Below are 21,073 nucleotides of genomic sequence, written 5' to 3'. Positions count from 1 at the left end.
ATTGTAGTAATGTATGCTACAAAATATCACAAAAGTATTGACAGTGGTCTAGAGTTCTATAGTTTGGCCAATAGTACATTACTCAGCAATTGAAGTTTATGTTTTGGGGCAGTACAAAATTAGTCGGAATAGCCAAGGAGGTAGCTTCTTCTTGGCATTGCGTTCCTACTAGGACAGAGCCTGCTTCTCAGCTTAGTGTTCAATGAGCACTTCCACAGTTATTAACTGAGAGCTTTCTTTGACAAAGTTGCCATTTTCGCATTCGTATATCGTGTGGCGGGTACGATCATACTCTATGCCCAAGGAAGTCGAGAGAATTTCCATTACAAAAAGATCCTGAACTGACCAGGAATCAAACCCAGACACCTTCAACATGGCTTTGCTTTGTAGCCGCGGGCTCTAACCACTCGGCTAAGGAAGGCCCAAAGTAGCAAGTTGAGTCATAACAATATTTTATGAAAACTAACAATGACACAAAAATGGCTCCGTAATGCCTTACAGCGCTTGAGCCTTTGAAAAAATAGTCAATTGTGAAAGACTTTGGTGGCATGTAAGTGCAGTGTGACAATGAAAACATTTGAACATGCTTAACGGAATGCCTGCTTAAAAGAATGCCTAATTAATCTATTGGAAATTAGTGTTTTCAATGGTTACGCTTCCAAAAGGACGTAACTCCAAATTTCGTCCATCTTCTCATTCAAAACTCCACCAAGAGGTTCAAAATAACTAAATAAACCAACTTTAATTCAAATTTCGATGGTATATTTCATCTGATTATCACGTCCAATGAAAACCCGTTTAAATATCTCAAATTTCCTTTGGATTAGTGGTCTTATACAATCAAAAGGGCTTAACTTCAAAACGGGCCCTACGATTTTTTTTTTAAATTTTGCCCAGACATGCAGCTTAGCTATAGAAAACGACTGGTGAGCACAGATTTGATGGAGATTTTTTTCTGATAATAACGGTTAGGGGTACACCGTGTGTACCAAAATGTTCCTATAGTGGAGGATCCCATAAGAAAACAACGGATACCGCAACTATAGGAACACAAATTAAAAGTATACCGCAACTAAAGGAACAGTGTACCAACAGTGAAGGAATTATTTTTCACTGGCATGTCGTGGGTCACTGTGATGAACTCATTTTTATCATCAAGTCAATGGTCGTTATTTCCCGTTACAACATTAAAATGCAGATTAATTGCGCTTCTTGAATTCAGGCGGTTGAAAGAAGTTCAATCGTGTTTAGTGCCACGTATTACGATGCAAAAATGATAATATTTATCATACATGGGCACCAAGACCGCATGAAATCAAGAAGAGTTTTTGAATTATGAATTTTTTCGCTTAAGTGTCCGGTACTGGGGGATCTCCCCCTATCTTATAGAAACCACAAGAGTTTTCGCAACGCTGTCGAATTTGAAAGATCGATAATATTATTGTTGTCTCAAAAAAAGAATTATTTTAGTTTTCAAAGCATTCAAAGCTGATATTGTTATTGTTATCTTTATTTTCATTGTTTTGAAAACTAAAAAACAAATCACAGATAATTCTAGATTGAATGATGAGTTTTATTTTAGTCATTTGAGAATTATTGTTGTAAGATAAATTGAATGAAACTGAAGCGTTATCAATTTCTGATTTTAAATAAATCGTTTTGGATAGTTGGGACTCATTGGTGAAAAGTTAAAAGGATGGTTGAAACCATTTTTGTGCAGACACCTGATTTCAGAGCAAATGATATTATTCGGCTGCTTGGGCACGTTAGGAGTTAATCATCAATATTAACCTCCTTTTCCCGAGCAGCCTAGATAGCCGCATAGTGTCGGTAGCGGTTGTTTCAACTGACTAAGAATTAACACTACGTACTGCCTGTTCCGGTGGTAAAAGTCCACCTCACAGGTGACCCCTAATTTATGGTGTGATGCGTACCGTGCCTAGGGGGGTCTAAATAAAACCTAACCGCTAACGGAGCCTGTGGGGTACCAGGGCGCTCTCCGCAGTATTTAGTGGAGGGTGTGCTACCTGGAGCAATGGTGCAGGTGACCTTGTGTTTCTCCGAGACAATCGGCTGCCCTTCTTCAGTCTCTATCCTGAGGCTTAATAAGGGTGGGATTATGAATATGTTGACATTTAATTTAAATTATCACCTATATGGATTCGCATTATGCGTTTTACACAGTGTATTGTGTGCTCTTTCGCCTTTGGTGATTTTAAATAGATACCGATCTGGTTTTTTCGTTGCTAGTCTTTTTCGTGATGAGATTGCAAAAAGCTTAATCCCGCCTAGTTTGGGTAGTGGCTACGGTTAGGTTAGCTCAGATCAATCATCAGCATAAAAGAACAGCAACGATCAATCTTTGCAGACTCATGCAAAATGGTGCAGCCCAAGTGGCGCTAGTTCAAGAAGCTTTCGTAGAGGGAACTTCTATCTAGGTAACCTTGTGGACCCAGTTTTTGCTACTTTCAGCAAACTTGAAATGGCAAACTCGCGCTCCATGCCCCGCGCATGCGTGCTCGTTAATAAAGCAATCGTTGCTACACTCATTTCTGAGTTAACTACCAGAGATGTATGTGCTGTCAAAATCGATGTTCCTGTTGATGACCTCAACAGGAAATACGTCTATTGGTCGGTCTATTTACCACATGATGAACCATCCCCAACGGATGACTTTAAACGATTTGTCGTACACTGCGTAACAAAAGGCCTTCCGCTGATTGTAGACATTTCTGGCAATCCCAAAAAATTGACTTATGATTGGCCCCGCAATTCGAGCATATAAACTTGGTGGTATCTTCCTTCACTGGACAGACGTCCTTAGCGTGAGAAGAACAACCGCTAAAAATGCGCAAACTTTTGGCACCGACCGATGTTCATATGTCACACGGACATCGAACAAAAGTTTTGCTTTTTCTTAAGCTTTAATATTATTTAGTTCTTTTTTGTTAAAGTGAACTAAATAATATTCTTTAGAAAGCCCTTTCCGAACAATGCCAGATTGGGTTCTCTTTTTCATAATGATTACTTGGACTGGGAAAAATCCAAGTTTATCATTTATTCCATTTTTGATCTCTTCAAGTGACTTATAGTCACTTGTGATACTTTTCAAGACAACTTTGAACAAACGTCAACAATTGTGCTTCTTCTCTTCAAGATGTGTGAGAAGAAGTTCGCAAAGTTTCCGGCAAAACGCGACAGTCTCCTTTATTTGCGATTTGGAAGGAAATCTTGATTCCCCTAATGGAGTTTAAGATCTCCTGCTTAAATCCCCCAAATTCGGAACAACTGACCACGATATGCGGCACTCTTTGCTTCCTCACTTGAATCAAAGAGCCTGGGCGAGAGGCTGACTTCGATTTGGTGTTCGGAAAATTTGTCTAGAGCATCGAACTGATAGCTCATTTCGATACCATTCCTCCAATTCCTCCAGAGATTTCATCAAAATGAATAATAATTCATCCTGAATTTCATCTGTGATTTTTTTTTCTCAAGAAGATGTTTGAAAGAAAATAGATAAGGTCCTGAAAAGATTCCTGGAGCAATCCCTGGAGAAACTTAAAAAAAACACCTTCACGTAAATGCTTCCAGTGGACCTTTTGTCCTTTGAAAGAAGCACCACACCAGATCACGGACTAGCATGCAACGTCCAATTTCACAATCGAAACACGTTCCTGACGAAAAGTTTTCCTAACTGAAGCGAACCCACACTCCTTGGTCGATGCGGATAAATGCGTTGTAATTCTAGAAAAAAATAGAGTAATCCCTTGAAGAATCCCCGGATAAATTCCTGGAAAAATGTCTGAAGTAATTCTTGCAAGAGCCAATCGAGGGATTCTTAGAAGAAATCTCTAAAGAAATTGACGAAAAAATCCATGGAACATATAATATGCTTTTTGGCTCCGCTTTTTATTTTTTTACCGGATTTTTTTATAATAAAGACTGCGTAGACGAAAAGCATATTTCATTAAAATGTGCAGTTGATTGTCTACCAGCCTATCCTTGGACAATTTCTAGAGGAAATCATTAAGATTTTTTTTTTAAAGCAATTCTTTGTAATATTCCTGATGAAAAAGCTGAAGAATTAGGAATTCAGAGGAGGAATCAGGAATTAGAGGTTTTACTAGAGAAATTCATGATTCTATGAAGAGATTAAACAAAAAAATCAATGTAAAGCATTTACTGGAGGAATATTTGTAGAGATTTTCGTAAAATAATCCCTGAAGTAATTCTTAGCATAATGTATGACTTAATTCCTGCAGGAATACATAGGAGAATTACTGAAGGAATTTCAAGAAGAACTCTTAGAGGAATCCCTGTTGGTGGTTCAGAACGAGTCCCAGTCAGTCTGAAGGAATTATTAAAATAATTCATGTCACGATTTTCCTTTTGGTAACTTTCTCCAAGAAATTCTTGAGGAATTTGTAAGTTGAGAAACACTTTTAAAAATTCCTGATAGAATCCCTGGAGTAATTTCGGGAGGAATCCAAAAAGAAATTTTCAGAATAATTCCTGGAAGCATCTTGAGAGGCCTACTTGAAGATATCTTAGTATGTTTCCGTAGAGAAATCATCAGAGAAAATTCTGAAGAAATCACTAGATAAATATCTTGAGTAACCATTGAAACAAAATGTCCTAGTGTCACTCTTAGAGAAATTCCTGGGGGAAACCTTGAAGATATGAACATTAACATACTCTAACAATCCCTTCATAAAAAAAGTGTTGCCTTGAAGATTCTCTGCAAGAATCCTTGATTTTCTAGAGGAATCTCTGAAAGAATACCAGAAAAAAATCACTTAAAAATTGTCTGGAGAAATTCCGCAGCTTTCCTGAAAGAATTCCTGGAAAAAATCTTGGAGGATTTCTGGGAGAAACTCCTGGAAGAATCCCAGTAAAAAATTTACTTTAGTAATCACTAGAGACATTCTTGCAGAAACTCCTTGCGAAATCTCTAAAGGAATCCCTGTAAATGTCTTGGCTGTCTTGGTAGTGTTATTCGAACAACACGCCAAGCCGTTCCCATAGGGGACGTTAGCCAAAAAGAAGGACGTTTTAAGTAATACTGTTCTATATGGTATGCCCTCTTCAACATCTAATCCAATTTCTCTCGCCGTTCCCTTACGGTACCTATCCATCTAGTATTCATTGCTTTCTTCTCCATGCTCCCTCTTACTTCAAGTAAAATAGACCGATATGCCGGTAACCAAATTAAATGCCTGTAAATATTGTTTGCAGGAATCCTAGGACGAATTACTTATCAAATCCGTGGAGAAACTCCAGGAGGAATTGCTAAGATATTCAGCCTATCAAAAGCCCTATCAAAACTGGTCTAAAATGTATCATGGAAAACAATATTTCTTCCTGGAGCAATCTCTGGCAAAAGCCCTAGTGAAGAAATTGCTGTTAGAATTACGGTAGAGATTATTCGTGAAGGAATTTTCGAAATAATTCCTGGAGAATTCTCTGGAAGAACCTTTGGAGATATTTAGAGAGTGATTCTGGAAGGAATATCTGAAGGTTTTCCTCAAAGGATGTCTGGTGCCCTATTTGAGCAGGTCTCAAAATTGCGATTGATGTCAAAAGTTATAATAGATATAAGTTAGAATTATGTCGAATTATTTCGATTCCTTATATTACATTTTTTTTCTAATTTGGTAATAACGGAAATAAAATTCAAGTATGATAACTTTATGTTTAAGAGACCCATATAGCCTCAGCGGTAAACGCGCAGCTTTTTAGTAAGATAAAACTAACGGGCATGGGTTCGATTCCCACCGGTCGAGGATCCTTTCGGGTTGGAATTTTTTTCGATTTCCCAGGTATACAATATCATCATACATATGCAAAAATCGTCAGATGGCAAACCTCTCCGTTTATAAATGTTGAGAAGCAGGCTCTGTTCCACTAGGTGCGTAACGCCAGGCTGAATATAATATACGTCAGTTCCTTCTGAAACAGGTTCCAGGTTCCCTTCTGCCTTTGTGCCCAGAATGGTCATACTGATAAACAATTTCCAGGGTTCCATTTTTGAGTTCCATATCTTTCATATAAAGCTAAAAGAACCATAATCGGTTCAAAAATGGATTTTTGAGAGCGTTTTAAAGTCATGGGTCATTTTTGACCCTTAATGCATGATGTGTAACTTTTTCTTAATGCATTAGGAAGGTTAATGAGTTAAGCCACTTTACTTTCATGTTAGTGTGTACCACTTGTAGTCTTCTTCAGTTTCAATTACTCGCATCGACTGTTACTGAGTAACTGATACTGAAGAAGACTGTAAATGGTAGTGGAAACACGCGTACCTGTCAAAGGATAAGCATTTGAGGCGGATTTGTAAGGTACGATGCTGAGATTTGAAATCTACTTTTTTGGTTCTCTTCTGTGAGAATAAAACGTAAAAGAGTAGAATAGCAAGTTGCTTTTAAGGTGAAGATGAATCGAAGCCAAAGTTCAAATTTTCAAGAGCACGGATCTGGAGAACCAAACATCCGTTTGAGCTGAAAACCTAGTCGATTGGTCACCACCAGCTAGTGCCAATCGATTAAGTTTTCAGCTTGAACGGATGTTCGGTTCATCAGATCCGTGCTCTTGAAAATTTGAACTTTGGCTTCGATTCATCTTCACCTTAAGCTAACAATTTTTTTTATCTGTGTTCATTATGTAAAATGTCTTTATGCGAAATGGGTTACCCACAGATAATAGATCGATAAAGAGAAACCAGTTATGTCTGTTGAATCCTTATGAAAACTCATTGCCAAATCCTTAGTAGTTGACGGCCCCATACCGTCGGATTTTTACCGTTTGCAAACATGTTTGAAATTATGACAACAATTTAGCATAATCGATGTTGGCTATTTACGTCCTGCACCATGGTCTAATCCACCGGTGTACTAAATTAACTCCGTCTGAGAATTGTGACACTTGAGCGGGGCACGCTCCCGTATGATCACCACGTGATCTGGACCCGCTCTAGTGTCAAATTTCTTGAACCGAGTGAATTTAGTACACCGCTGGATAAGTCCATTATTGATAAAAATAGCAAATGGACTAATTAACTGGACCAACCTGGTGCCCGTGTTGGCTGCGGAGCCTGTTGATTCTGTGTGTTGGACTTGCCAAATGTGGTCAGGGCCGACGAACTGACGCCAAACAGCACTATTAGCACTGCGAACAATGTACTTATACTTCCACAGCGTGTCATTTTCTTCAAGGCACCCATTTTTGCTCACTTGTTTCACTTTTTGAGGTAATTAGCTCTAAATTTATGCACTCCTAATTCCAAGCCGACGGCTGCAATTGATCCGTTCCCTGTTAACGACGGGAAACACTGAACTGACGGCCGCAGAAATTTCGCACCCTAGTATGGGATTCCTGAACTTGTTAAAAGTGTTGCATTCACTCCGGGCGGAAATACGCGATAAGAGGACCAAACTGACCACAGTTGACTATGCCTTGAAGCCGCAAACCGTACTCGACATGGGTCAATTAGTCGTTGGTGGTAATCCTTAGTAGCAGCAGTGTAAAGCACTTCCACGACCGAACCGCAACAGACGTTATTTTAAAATGAACCGAGGTTTCACGACACGACTAGCTACAAGTACCCCTCCGGAGAAGCATAGAACATCAAGCCCCAGTCGATCGTAGTTCGTGAGGTTGGTTGGAATGTTAACGACGGCGCGTATTTCAAACGAAGTTACCATGAAAAGCGCTTATTTGTAACCGTTGGCTTGGTACATTTGCGGCAAAAACTGTCTATACGTTGTACCGACACTAGTGGAAGGAGTTAGTCTACTAGTACGAAACTTGCGTTATTCACCATGCTAGTTAGGGTGTACAATATTTAAAAATTATTCAAAATTTGCATAATGAAGTGGTTTTTTGGTTTTTATCATCACTCAATTGAATTACTAAGGACTGTTAATTTTATAAAAATTGACACCTTGTTCATGATATACAGTCGACTCTCCACAACTCGATATTCTATAATTCGATATACTCTATAACTCAATGGATTTTTCAGTCCCTTCAAATTCCCATACATCGTGCTCTCTATAAGTCGATATTTCTATAACTCGATATCTCCATTAGTCGATGTCACGTGAGAGGAAAATTTCCCTCCATAACTCGATATCCATTTTAAAATCCTTCTTATACGGGGAAACCTGGACTAAATCTTGTTTGGGAGTGAATAAATACTTGCAAGTTGTAATAAATGTTTAAAAACATTAAAATAAAAAAAATATTGAAGGTAAAAATAAGGAATTTTTCGAACATTTCGAAAAAAGTTTTCAAATAATCTATTGTAAAATAATATCAACAAAATATTATTGCTTTCTTACAGTAGTAATCATATATGTATTGGAAATGCAGAAATTTGTTTCTTTGATTTTGGGATTTTTTGCGTTGGTATATTCTATAACTCGATAATTCTATAAGTCGATGGTCCCTTGAATATTGAGTTATGGAGAGTCGACTGTATTTGCAAAACCTACTAAATTTACGAGATTTACAAAAAATACTTAATTTATAATAATTTTGCATCATTTGCAAAATATTGATTAAATTTCGACTTTTCAATGAAATAATTCATAATTGTCCATTCATGGTTTCACCCTAAGCACCGCCCCAAGAGCGAGTCAAAAGGTTGCGTGTTTGGAACCATATTTCGCGGCTCTTCGTTTTCAGCGAATAAACGAAGAAAGCCTCCTTCTGCTTGCAGGCACAAGTTATCCTGCTCTACTCGTTGAGCGGACGTATTCTAAGCAGCAATGTGATTTCTACTAGCTCGCTACGGTTTTCGTCGAATAGTGGAGCATATCTACACCACGAGTGTGGGATTTACATTTTGCTACTTGCACTCGCGTTTTTGTCTGATTTGAAAGAGACCTACCGATGGGAATGTTGTTACCGTTGATCGTGATGGTTGTGTTGTGCTGTCAAAGTCACATTGGTTGTGATTGAGAGTACAATTGACGTTTCTTGTCGAAGACAATTGACGGCAAAGAAAGTCATTTCCTATCTTCAATGTTTAAAGCATCGACATGTGATTCCAATGCCGTTAGTTTGATCATTTGTTAGGTATTTCAACTGAAGTAAATATGAACAGTTGAATTTAGTTGAAGTTTCCATTCCATTGTAAGCAATCATAATAACACATATTCAAAATCGTAAGACTTGTGTCACTTCAAACAAATCAGTAGAACTGGCTTGAACGATTCACAACAAAGCGTACATTTTTGGCCCTAGGTTGAAAAATATACCAATTTCTAAACAATGAAATAAATCTCGCGTAACTTTTCATGTCCAACAAATCTGAAAGCTATTCTTCTAGATATTGAAAAGCATTTGACAGTGTTCAGGGGCGCGGGAAAAGGGTAGGACAGGTAGGACATGTACTACGCACAAAAATACATGGATAGGACAGTCAAATGATTGTCCTACCCACAATTCAAGAAAAAACAAAAAAAGAACAAGATCAGCAGAAAGCTTGAAAAATAAATTTTACAGTTTATCATCTATTCAATATACATACAAACTCGATCATTGTCGTACTTATTCTTCTAGATAAAGTTTTCATGGTATTTTCATACCTAGTAAATGGTTTATACATGATCTCTCTGGTTCGCGGTGTTTGGATTAAAAAAATACAAAGTGTGCGGGAGAAAAATAAAACGAAGCGCGTAAGTAGCGTTTGATCCGTTTAAATATTATCCTTTCCGGTTCACGTAGTAGTCGCACTATCGGTATCGATCATCCGTATTCAATTCAAATTATATCTTTATAGTTTACCAAAACGAATCCCTTCCCATATCCAAAATCTCAGCTGCTTTCTTGAAGCAAGTAACACGTCAACATTTCCCTCTATCCCAAAATTAACCTGCATTCGGACGCAGGCGGGGCCAATATTGTTTGTTATAATAATGAGCGCACCAGTACCTACTTACACATTGAAGTTGCTACTAATCCTGAGTAGCGTATGTTGGTTCCCTGTGTAAATAAAGGTGTTCTTGCAATAACGGAGTGCGAGCGATCAATCAAGATCATGCTCACGCTCATGAAAGTCCTGGAAAACTAACTGTAATTATGGCTACGAGAAACTTGTTTAACCGTAAGAAAATCAAATGGAGCAATCTTCTATGGCATTTTTGAATGAATCAATGACCAACCCTGTTTATGTTCTGGGACAAATTGCCGTCATAAATCCTGGAAGTTAGTCTTGATGGAACATTCATAAATAATTGTCAGAATATTACTGAAGAATCTGGGTGAAGTAATAGATTAATCTAATACCAGTTACATCGTGTAATATACAGCACGAGTGTGATTGTGTTAGTGATTTCTGAAAGTGCGATTACTCTTGATATAAACTATCAAAGAATCGCTGAATCTCTTTTCATACTCTCTAGTTTTTGTTTCTGCTCGATTGAACATTTTTCCAGTATCTTCAGTTTCTCTCAAAAACTTTCGCGATTATCCGGGTCACTTAGGTGCAATAAAAAGAAAAAAAAACTTCTCAAAATGACAGAATTTTCGCCGTAATTTTTTTTTTATCTAGAAATAGATGAGGAAATTGAAACAACCTCATTGATTGTAAAGGCAAGCAGTGTTGCCACATTTTTTCCAAATCTCATCTGTGATTTCGGCCGAAAAAATCTTTGTATCTTAGGTCAACCTCCACAAATCTTTGTAAAAATCTGTGTCGTGCAAAAATCCAAAATATATGTTTTTAGATCGAGAAGAACCTTTGCAAACGTATTATTACGCTGTGAACTAGAATTTCGAAATGCATACATTTTGCCTTATATGCAAGGATGCAAAGTGGAACGGTTATTGGAATACGAACGCTTTTTGAATCGTTTTAGCATCAACTTACATCAATGCGTTGTTAGGCGCGTGGTATACGAACGGGCAAGGTCCTTGGTTCGATTCCAGGTTGCCGCGAGAACATTTTATTGTTTTCAAAGTTTGGTTTCATAAGGCAAAGCTATGAACTTTAACCCGATTTATTGTGGCGAATTTTCATAAGTGGTTCCCTATGCATTTCGATAGCCCATTTGCCTGAGTGTAGTAATTTAAAGATGCATAATTGCTTCTAAAAGTTCAAATAGTTAAATTTTTGAGAAAAAAAAATAAACAGAGTAATGGCTTTTCTGCTTTATATCTTCTAAAACTGGGTGTTTAGCTCGGGTAATACCCTAAAATCTTAAAAATCTTTTTTATCCCAAAAATCTGTGATCTGTGATCACAGATATCTGTAGGCAAAAACAGAAAAAATCTGTGTAATTACAGATAAATCTGTGTATGTGGCATCACTGAACGTAAGCAATTCTCTATTTAGATGAAAGATCTCTGTTTGGGACTAAGGCTTGTACATCTACCCTGAATTACATCCCTGAACGAATGGAATCGGTACATCTTCAAACCAACACTACAACCCCCTTCTACCACCCAAGACAGCCCCAAAGTAGAATAGGAGAGTCGTTCATGTGGATAGAGAAAGGATGTAGATCGATTACGTTTTCGTTCACGATTATAGGATGCTTTTTTAGATAGTACCAAATTTAGTGTCCAACAAACCTTCAAGACAAACAATTGTACTTAAATATTAAATGTAAGTTACTTGTAAACATGCGTAAATAGTGTTGGGGCTCGGGCGAAGGTAGCTCCCCGACAAACCCTTTGTCCTACGACAAACAGTTCATCGGATGCTCCATATATCTATGATTAGCGCGCGTGGTGAGGTGTTGAAATCATGTTGCTGCAAGAGCGACGTCCCTCTTGGACCATTCAAATACCGTGTTGTTTGTCGTTAGAGCTGATTTTTTTCCATCCTTGGGAATCCGGCTTACCGATTTTCCGGGTGTTATATTAAAGACAGATTAAACTTAGCCGAGCATTAGGCCTCCTACCCGACGATTACTGTTGAGGACCTAGGTAAAAACCTCATCCTCTCAAAATCAATGAATGTTGGAGAACTTTCTCTCCTCTCTCAGCTTGAATCCTGGAGAATACCTTCGTGAGATGAAAGGGGGGGGGGTTGTTGGCTTTGCTAATTTGGATTTATCCAGGGTTGAATTCTAGAACCCAGTTCTAAACAGTCTCTAAAGGATCTATTTTATTCAAAATCGTTTCTAAAGCCTCTATTTTCCATACATAGGAGAAGGTATCGACCGGGATTGTTTTATTTTATTTTGTTTTATGGCTGTAGCGGTCATGCGACTCAAAGCTACAGGGAGTCTATAGAAGCAAATGATGGAAATGAATAGGTGGATAGGCGTCGCAAGGGAGTGACAAGATTGAAATTTAATTAGGTGGTGAAAGTCGAGCAAGCCATTTTAAAGTCAGCATCGAAGCGTCCTGTAAAAAATTCAGGATCTCCTACAGGGATCTCTCCAGAAATTCCTCTAGGGATTTCTGTACCAATTCCCCATATAAAAACATCTTCTAGCAATTTTCCAAAATAGGCTAAGAAGAATTTATCCAGAATTTGCTCCAGCAAATTCTCGAGAACTCCAAAGCTACCACCTTCAGTAACTCAGGTATTGCTTCGATTTTTTTCCAAAACTATCCTACAATTTCTTCAAGATATTTTCCCACTAATCCTTTTCCAGTTTTTACTCTAGGAGATTTCTACAGAATGCCGTCTGAGGAAATCCCCAAAAGTTTATTCCAGAGTGTTTAAAAAATAGCTTTAAGGTTTATTCAAGATACACTGCAAGAATTCCTCAACCTGTTCATGTACATTTCTCAGGCATTGCATTTCATCCCATCTTTCGATCATCTGAGCAAGATATGGGAGTCTGCACAAAAAATGTATCTCTCCCTTTCACTCTTTAATGAAACTGAACTGAACTGAACAACAAGGCCAGTAAATGTCAAAACCCCATACAAAATCAAAACAGTGCAGAGGCCTATTGATCAAATAAGAAGATATCATCTAGGGCTCTTCGATCATCTTTTAATGAAAATCTTCGGCTCTTTTGTTGCTCGATAAAATCTTTCGACACAGCAACCCACGTAGTTTAAACGATGACAATGTTTGAAAAAGGTGCAAAACGAAAAGATTGCAAACTCAACAAAAGTAAGTGAACTAATTTGTTTGATATATAACTAATTTTCATTTCAATTAATTTTTAGGTACTGTGTAAAAAGCACACGGTTCTGTGCCAGAGAATCTAGCATATTGGGAATCTTAGATACATTTTTTTCTTCAAAGATCGAAACCAAGCGTTCAAGGACAATAATGGAATATTTCAATAAAGATTCAAATGATTGATCATAAGTTTATACTAGCTAGACACAGCTTTAAACATATTTGTTATATGTAGAAGGCTACTGACTTTAAATAAGTCTAATGAATGAAAAAAATAAAGAATAATGCATTTTTAATAATAAACGCAATTTTATGTCTAACATTATCATAATGAGAGGTTTTTTGCTGTTCCATGTGAAACATGCATTTTCGGTAGTGTCAGTGGAAATGATAGAAATCATTGTTTCAGAAAGTTGACGAATTTACGTATGAAGTAAACGCAATTTTGTCAAAAACCTTAATTTCCATTAGCTTATGAATATAAGAAAGAGAGGCACCATTCATGATTCGAAAATGTTTCATCAATAAATCTTTATTTGAACTTTTAACGAGATGAGTCATTCCGATCAATGTTACCCCGCTGATTAATGTTACCCCGAATTACGGTACAAACTAAATACCGAGTAATCTTTACAGCACATTGTGCTTGACCATAGGAAAATTTGGAGAAAAATCAACTTTTGCTTGTCGATAATTTAAGTACATGTGAGTGCTGAGAAGTTAAGGTGCCCTTCTGTTACGGAAAGCTTTTCTTCAAACGAAAAATTCTCCACTGGTCCATTCAGTGTTTCAAGTGTCTTCTGGTGGAAGACGGTTTCGGAGTCTAGTGTCTCTGGTACATTTTTATTATCTCGAGAAAGTTCAATAGCCGACCGCAATATTTCCTTTGTTTATTTTTCGGTCTTCAAATTTGTCGAACACTCAAGGATTAACCTATAGTTTAATAATCAGTAGATAGTGTAGTAACTTCAAACCGTTTTCTTGAAAGCGCCTTTGCGAGCCAAGATTAGACCAATAACTGACAGTAGTTTGTTTCTTGGTTTTCAAACTCATATTTTATAAACCTGCTTATCAATTCAATTACACTTCATTACACATCATCAAGATGAAAAGATGGAATCATTTCAATGCGCTCTTGGATTGAAGATAATATCTTTTAACCATACGGAGATGATCTCTTCGATCAGATGAGAATGTAAAGCCTGAGATTTTTTCAAGAATTAATCCAAGTTTCCTCCCAGAAATCCGAAACTCCTCGAGGGGTTTTCGAACAAATGTATTTTTTTTCTATATTTTTTTCAGCATTTCATTCAAGTATCATTCCTGCAGTTTCACCAAACATTTCTTATAAAGTTTCTCAAAAAAATCCCATGAAATCTTCAAAATTTTATTTAATTTGTTGCACTTGATCATACCACAGCATTTTTTTTTTTCAAAAATTTCTCTGATCAAGCATTTTGGGTGTAATAATATAATATACAATATTTTCACATCTGACTTACCTGAGTTACCTCAGGGAAGGCAAAAATCTTTGTTGGTGGATAACACAGGCCTCTCCGCCAAAGGACGAAGCCTGCGTGTCATCTGTAGCAGACTGCAAAAAAGTTTGGATATTTTCTCGTCATACTTGCAATAATTGAAGATTTATCCAAATGCTTCCCAAAACCCAACTAATAATATTCCCACATAAACCAAAAGCTCTGTATTTGAAACCTTCAAGTAGACATGTTGTCAATGCGCATCGTACCTTCGTGCTGTGCGTCCACGAATTCTCTCTGCTCTTGGAAGTTTTCTTAAAAACTACCTAAAGCAATAAAACAGTACTTTTCAGTGCTACAAAAACACTGCTTTTCAGTGGTAAAACTAAAAACGTTACTTTTCAGTGCTACTAAAACAGTACTTTTCAGTGCTATTTTTCCTACTATTGATCCCTTTAGATCCTTGTTTGGAGCCGTGCCTTCGATTTTTCGTTTGACCCGTTAGCGAGAGCTAGGGGTGGTAATCCTTCTTGGACACCGTCTTGGGAAAAAAAACCTCTCGAAGGTCACGTCTTCTTTAGTTTATTCACTAAACATGGTTGCAACAACAAACAAAAGGATGGGTGAATCTCTGAATTCACAACTTCCTTCCAAAAAAGTGGGATTTATAACTGTCATTACACGTGGCAAGAATGGAAGAAAGGACGTTTCTCTGGAATGCGTACTTTCTTCCAAGGGTGAAATGAATAATTGTATTGAAATGAGCAATCAGTTCGACGCTCTAGACAAATTTTCCGAACACCAAATCGAAGCAGCATCTAGCCCTGGCTCTTTGATTCAAGTGAGGAAGCAAAGAGTGCCGAATTTGGGGGATTTAGGCAGGAGATCTTGAACTCCATTAGGGGAATCAAGGTTTCCTTCCAAATCGCAAAGAAAGGAGAATGTCGCGTTTTGCCGGAAACTCTTAAAGATCGCGAACTTCTTCTCAAACATCTTGAAGAGAAGAAGCATATTTTTTTTACTTATGTATGTATGTATGTATGTATGTAGGTAGCCACCATCCTAGCTTGAGTCTTTCTCTGCATGCGGTTCCACTTAACAGTACAGCCAATTTTCATTATCAATCATTGTATGAAGGGCCAAAATAAGTTGTTTTTTTTTTTAAAGACACTACACGTTAATGCTTCCAGTGGGCTATTAAGCCCTTTGAAGGAAGCACCACACACTAGACAACGGACTAGCATGCAACGCCCAGTGGCACAGTCGGAAAACATTCCTCACGAAAAGTTTTTCGGCCTGCGGCGGGAATCGAACCCACACTTCTTAGTACGATGCGGCTAAATGCCTTGGTGACACCAACCGCACGGCTACGAAGCCCACGTTTGTTCAAAGTTGTCTTGCAAAAAAGTTTGGATATATTTTTTTCATACTTGCAAAAATGGAAGATATTTTCTAATGTTTCCAAAACTCGACTAATAATATTCCCACATAAACCAAAAGCTCTTTATTGGAAACCTTCAAGAAGACATGTTGTCACGATGAAAGGGGTTCCCATAAATTGGACAGACGAAGTTAAGTATCTTGGGCTCATGCTAGATAATAATTTAACTTCAAAAAACACATTGAGGGCATTCAAGCCAAATGTAACATATATGTAAAATGTCTCTATCCCCGTATTAATAGAAAATCAAAACTTTGTCTTAAGAACAAGCTTTTGATATTCAAACAAATTTTCAGGCCAGCCATGTTGTATGCTGTATCAATATGGACTAGCTGTTGTAATACCAGGAAGAAAGCTCTGCAGAGAATTCAAAATAAAATTTTGAAAATGATTCTGAAGCTTCCTCCCTGGTATAGTACCAATGAGTTACATAGAATATCCAATGTTGAAACATTGGAACAAATGTCAAATAAAATAATTAATAATTTCAGGCAAAAATCGTTACAATCTTCTATTTCCACAATTAATGCGTTATATGTTTAGGTAAAGTTAGATTATGTAAATTCAAAGAGTTTTTTTTTCTTTTCCAAGCAGGTGAAATCAACTCACCTGTAAAAAATCGGAACTGCTACGGCAAATGAAATGTAATATGTTGTTAACAAAATGTTAATAAAATCTTAAATTTGTCTCACCACATTAGGATGATAGTGTTGTCTAATAATACAGAACACCTAGATATAAGAAATGAATGTAATGTTTGGAATGATACTAATAAAGAAATTAAAAAAAAAAGTGGACATGTTGTCAGCTCAATGCACAATGGTCGGAAAAAAGTGAAGTTTGGCCAAAACTATTTTTATCGCCTGAATCAATGAAATATGTAATCTGAATATGTTATTTGACGTTTTTGTTGTTTCAGAAGGGGTTATTCACAAAATACGTAACTTAAAAAAAAAGATTTTCAAAAAAATAAAATTGTTATCAAACTGGGCTGAAAGCACAAATTTTGTTTATATTTGTTCGAGTTTGATCAAAATGTGTATAAATAGTGGTTAAATATATTTTAAATAAGCTTTATATGAAAAATATCGTCAAAATATATGTAAAATATTGAGTTATTCAAATAGCTCTAACTTGCAAATCAGCAAATTTCTGCAAAAATTTAAAAGGGTTTTTGTAAGATCTAAGGATGCTTTTTGATGTGCAATAGTCGAAATGGCGGCGACATGACGCGACATGAGTTGTTTTTCATGTTCAAAAGCATCAAAATTACTAAAGTGTAATATTGAATAGTATTAAAACTTCAACCAAATATTTTTTCCATCCTCATGCTCGATAAAAGTGTTGAACCATAAGCTTTCAGATAGTGGGTAACTTTGGGGAAATATTGCATTCCTAAATTATACATTTTGTGCTTTATTTTATTGTTTCATTTTTCAATGTTTTGACTTCAGCCGGTTTGCCGTCATAAAAGTCATAGAAATTAAAATTTTAGTTCAATATCAATGAAGGATCATAATAATATAACACATGAGGTAAATTTAATAATTAAAAAAATCATAAAAATCTCAAAAAAGTTTTTGGTAGTTTTGGCCGCCCCTTCATATGGAGCCCGACCATTGTGCAATGTAGTTTTACCAAATTATGATGATAATGTTATCTAACATAGAACACCTAGATATGAAATATCTAAAATGTTTGGAATGATACGAATAAAAAAAACTTAGTACATAGCCGTAACACAACACTAAGGCATATTTGCATGTAGTTGAGGTACTTCATACAAGCTTTGCCTGACAAGTCTAATTTTTAGTCATTTTTATTCAATGTCAATTTGCAAAATTTATACAAACTGCATTTCTAGGAATGGTCTATTTACGTAAAACATTAAATTGCATAAATTAAGCATAATTAATATCCACACAAATCAATAACTTACCCAACATACATATTCATGCGAGAAAAACAGAATTTCTTGCAATATTAAAAATGAAAATCTCAGATTATAAGCTGATTCAGTTCACGAATTTTAATCACGAACCCACGATTTAGTTTGTAAATTTAAGCTCTAGTGTAATTTATTTACGTACATAATTGAAATGGAAACCTTAATTTTGTTGAGTGAAAGATGTGATCAAACTTCCTTTACCTAACAAACTCAGAACGATTTGTTGGTAATCGATATACTATGCAACAGATTTTCAAGTACGCAGAAAGTCTTTTTCTTCTGTTTGAATACGTATTTAACCAACCGAAACAAACATCCATTGCCACGAGCATCGGAAACAAAGTGGCACGTCGAATATATACCCATCAAAATACTCCTGTTTTGTAGAATGAATACTGATGATAGGAAGCGCAATGCTATAAAAACCCCGAACCAGAAAAGTATGAAAAATCGACAAAACATTCGTGTGCAATTCGGGAAGTCCCATAACATTTTGGCGCAAAACGAATTGCTATACTAGTTCCGATCGATAGCGATGGGGGTATTTACCTAACAACAAACAATGAGGTTTACGACCGAAAATACTTGCTTTGAAGAGTATGCTGAGTGACACTGACAGACATCGAACCGATTAAGGAGGTGTGCTGAATTTTTTGTGAATGAATCTGTTGGTGTTCAATTACCTACTTAGCTCGATTGGGTGTTGTGCCATTATAATGGTAAATATTTACTTAAAGATTAGTTCCGATTGTCATTTTGGCATAAATAGGTCATGCAACGACCTTTTTGCTTTTTATCGATATCCATTCTGATATAAAGATAGCTGGTGATTTATTTAGTTTAATGTGGTTTTATGTACCATTTGAGTTAGCTATATAAAAATTCGCTAGTGAATTTCATATAACACAGTTTATTTAACGTTTAATTTAAGAAGTTGAGTAAAGCTTGCTCAAAAATATAGTACTTTCTAACTGATCCTTCGGAGAGACAAACAAGTGTGAAGAACATTAATTTTTAAGTAAACAAATTATATTCGATAAATTTTGAAATTTGAGTGTCATCTTTTTTGCAAAATGTGTGATTTGCTCCAACCAAAATGTTCAAAAATTTGAATATTTTGTATAAAAAGCGGCCAATGCGTACTTTATTATGTTCAGCACTGTATCTAGATAAATTAAATATTTCATATATAATGCTTTCAAAGCTTAACTTATTATAAACCTTCTAGTATACATTCTGTCACGACGAGAGAGGTTCCATTGAATGGGACAGATGAAGTTAAGTGTCTAGGACTCATGCTAGATGATACTTAACCTTTTAACAATCATATGAGGAGCATTCAAACCGCATAATTAAAACGTTTGTATCCACATATAAATGAGATTTCCCGGGATTCCCGTTTCCCGGGAAATGATTTTCTGTTTTCCGGGATTCCCGTATTTCCCGGGATTTCAGTATTTCCGGGAAGTTCGATTTAAAATGGCCATCCATATTCAAATAATAATCAATTTATTACACAATATACTTTTCATATCATACCAACCAATGACCTCATTAGATCACTAGTTATATTTTGATGTTTTTCGTGATAAAATAGTTATTTATAAAATGTATATCGATTCGAAGATATGTTTTTTTTTTTAAAAAAGATCATATGCCATTCTTTTATCTTTTGTTTTACCTTTCGAAGGATCATTTTCATGAATTAAGTGGGATCATGGTGTTTTTCGTTAATTCTGCTCAATAAAATAGTCACAATTTTCAACGGAAAACTGTAGTCGGTTTTATTCTAGTGCTTGGAAATATTAATTCAATGTTGGCAAATATTATTTGAAGTTCTTACGATTTGTCAAGAATGAGCTCCACATGGACTTTTGCTTAATGTTATACACTTTTTTACATTAAAGCCTACCGTTCCAAAGGAAGACAAAACCGATTTTTCTTTTATTTTGAGAAATATAAATATATTACACATATGTACTGGCATAAAATATAATGGTCTTATCCACTGATGTACTAAATTAACTCGGTCGAAGAATTCCCGGGAATTCCCGGGAAATGACTATTTTATTTCCCGTTTCCCGGGAAGTCAAATCCCGGGAAATTTGGAAACTCTAAATCCAACTAACCTTTAAAAATTCTGAACTGTTATAGCATGTATGTAATATATTGTTGACAAATTGTTAATTAAAACTTAATTTAGTTTTAACAGGTAATGATAATAGTGCTGCCTAACACAGAACACCTAGATATAAAAATAATTTAATTATTTGAATGATGCTAATAAAGGACTTAAAATAAATATGTTATTATTATTAGCTTCATTTAAAACATTAGGCCTCGTTATCTTAGAAAATCCTCTATATTGAACCAATCATTGCGATCGTCCTTGAAATATAGACAATTTTCATCAATCATGTGGTTATAATTACCAGCGTAACCTTTACGTGATAACCAGAACTAAGATTTGCTTCCACACTAAGAATTTCAGAGCATGCCACAGACACGTACTGACCATCACGACCTCCTGCAACAAGCACATTGTCTATTTTCCCGATTCGATAGTAAGCACGATGAAAATTACCGTAGGTATAACCGAATCAAGCACGCCACAATCATTCACTGCCTGGAAAACTACACCCGAAGGATGTTGGGCAGCAAAAAGAGTGAGGAAATCAAAGACTTTATCATCACTTTGCCATCACCTTTCAAGAATTCAAAACCCTTAGACAACAGCACCACACAACCAGTAGAAGAGTCTTATTTCAGAACATAGAAGCTAGAACAAAGACCAGTGTAAATTAGTGGAGTCGTAGGAACTGGAGCAAAAGAAAGAAATCATTAGGGCAAAGTGGTTCAAAATGCGCTCACGGGGTAAAATGGCCCAGTTTGCATTTTTATAAAATCCATAATATTTTCACACCATATTCTAAAATACTGTTTTGGAATTTTTGATTCCTTCCCAAAAAACAATTCGACAGCATTTTGACTTTCGTGTGGATTTATCAATTTTATTTTATGGTTACGTGAAAGGTGGATTAGTTAGAAGCGAAATTTAATGTTTTTAAAACAAATATATTTTGCATATATATATCGTACATATGTACGTCAAA

The 21,073-nt window shown here is 36.2% G+C and overlaps 1 protein-coding gene across 1 annotated transcript in view; it reads right to left on the bottom strand.

Annotated features, from left to right (window-relative positions):
• The window catches only part of LOC5580180, a 42,783-nt gene extending 35,206 nt beyond the window's left edge, over positions 1–7,577 (bottom strand). Inside the window, exon 1 of the mRNA XM_001655546.2 lies at positions 7,066–7,577. Within this exon, the coding sequence (XP_001655596.2) occupies positions 7,066–7,219 (154 nt within the window). The 5' untranslated portion in view covers positions 7,220–7,577. The remainder of the gene's footprint in view (positions 1–7,065) is intronic.
• Between the last annotated feature and the right edge of the window lie 13,496 nt (positions 7,578–21,073).

The sequence above is a fragment of the Aedes aegypti genome, chromosome 1, assembly GCF_002204515.2.
Source record: "Aedes aegypti strain LVP_AGWG chromosome 1, AaegL5.0 Primary Assembly, whole genome shotgun sequence".
NCBI lineage: Eukaryota > Metazoa > Arthropoda > Insecta > Diptera > Culicidae > Aedes > Aedes aegypti.
The sequence above is the reverse complement of the archived record's forward strand: the minus strand, read 5'-3'. Positions and strand labels throughout refer to the sequence as shown.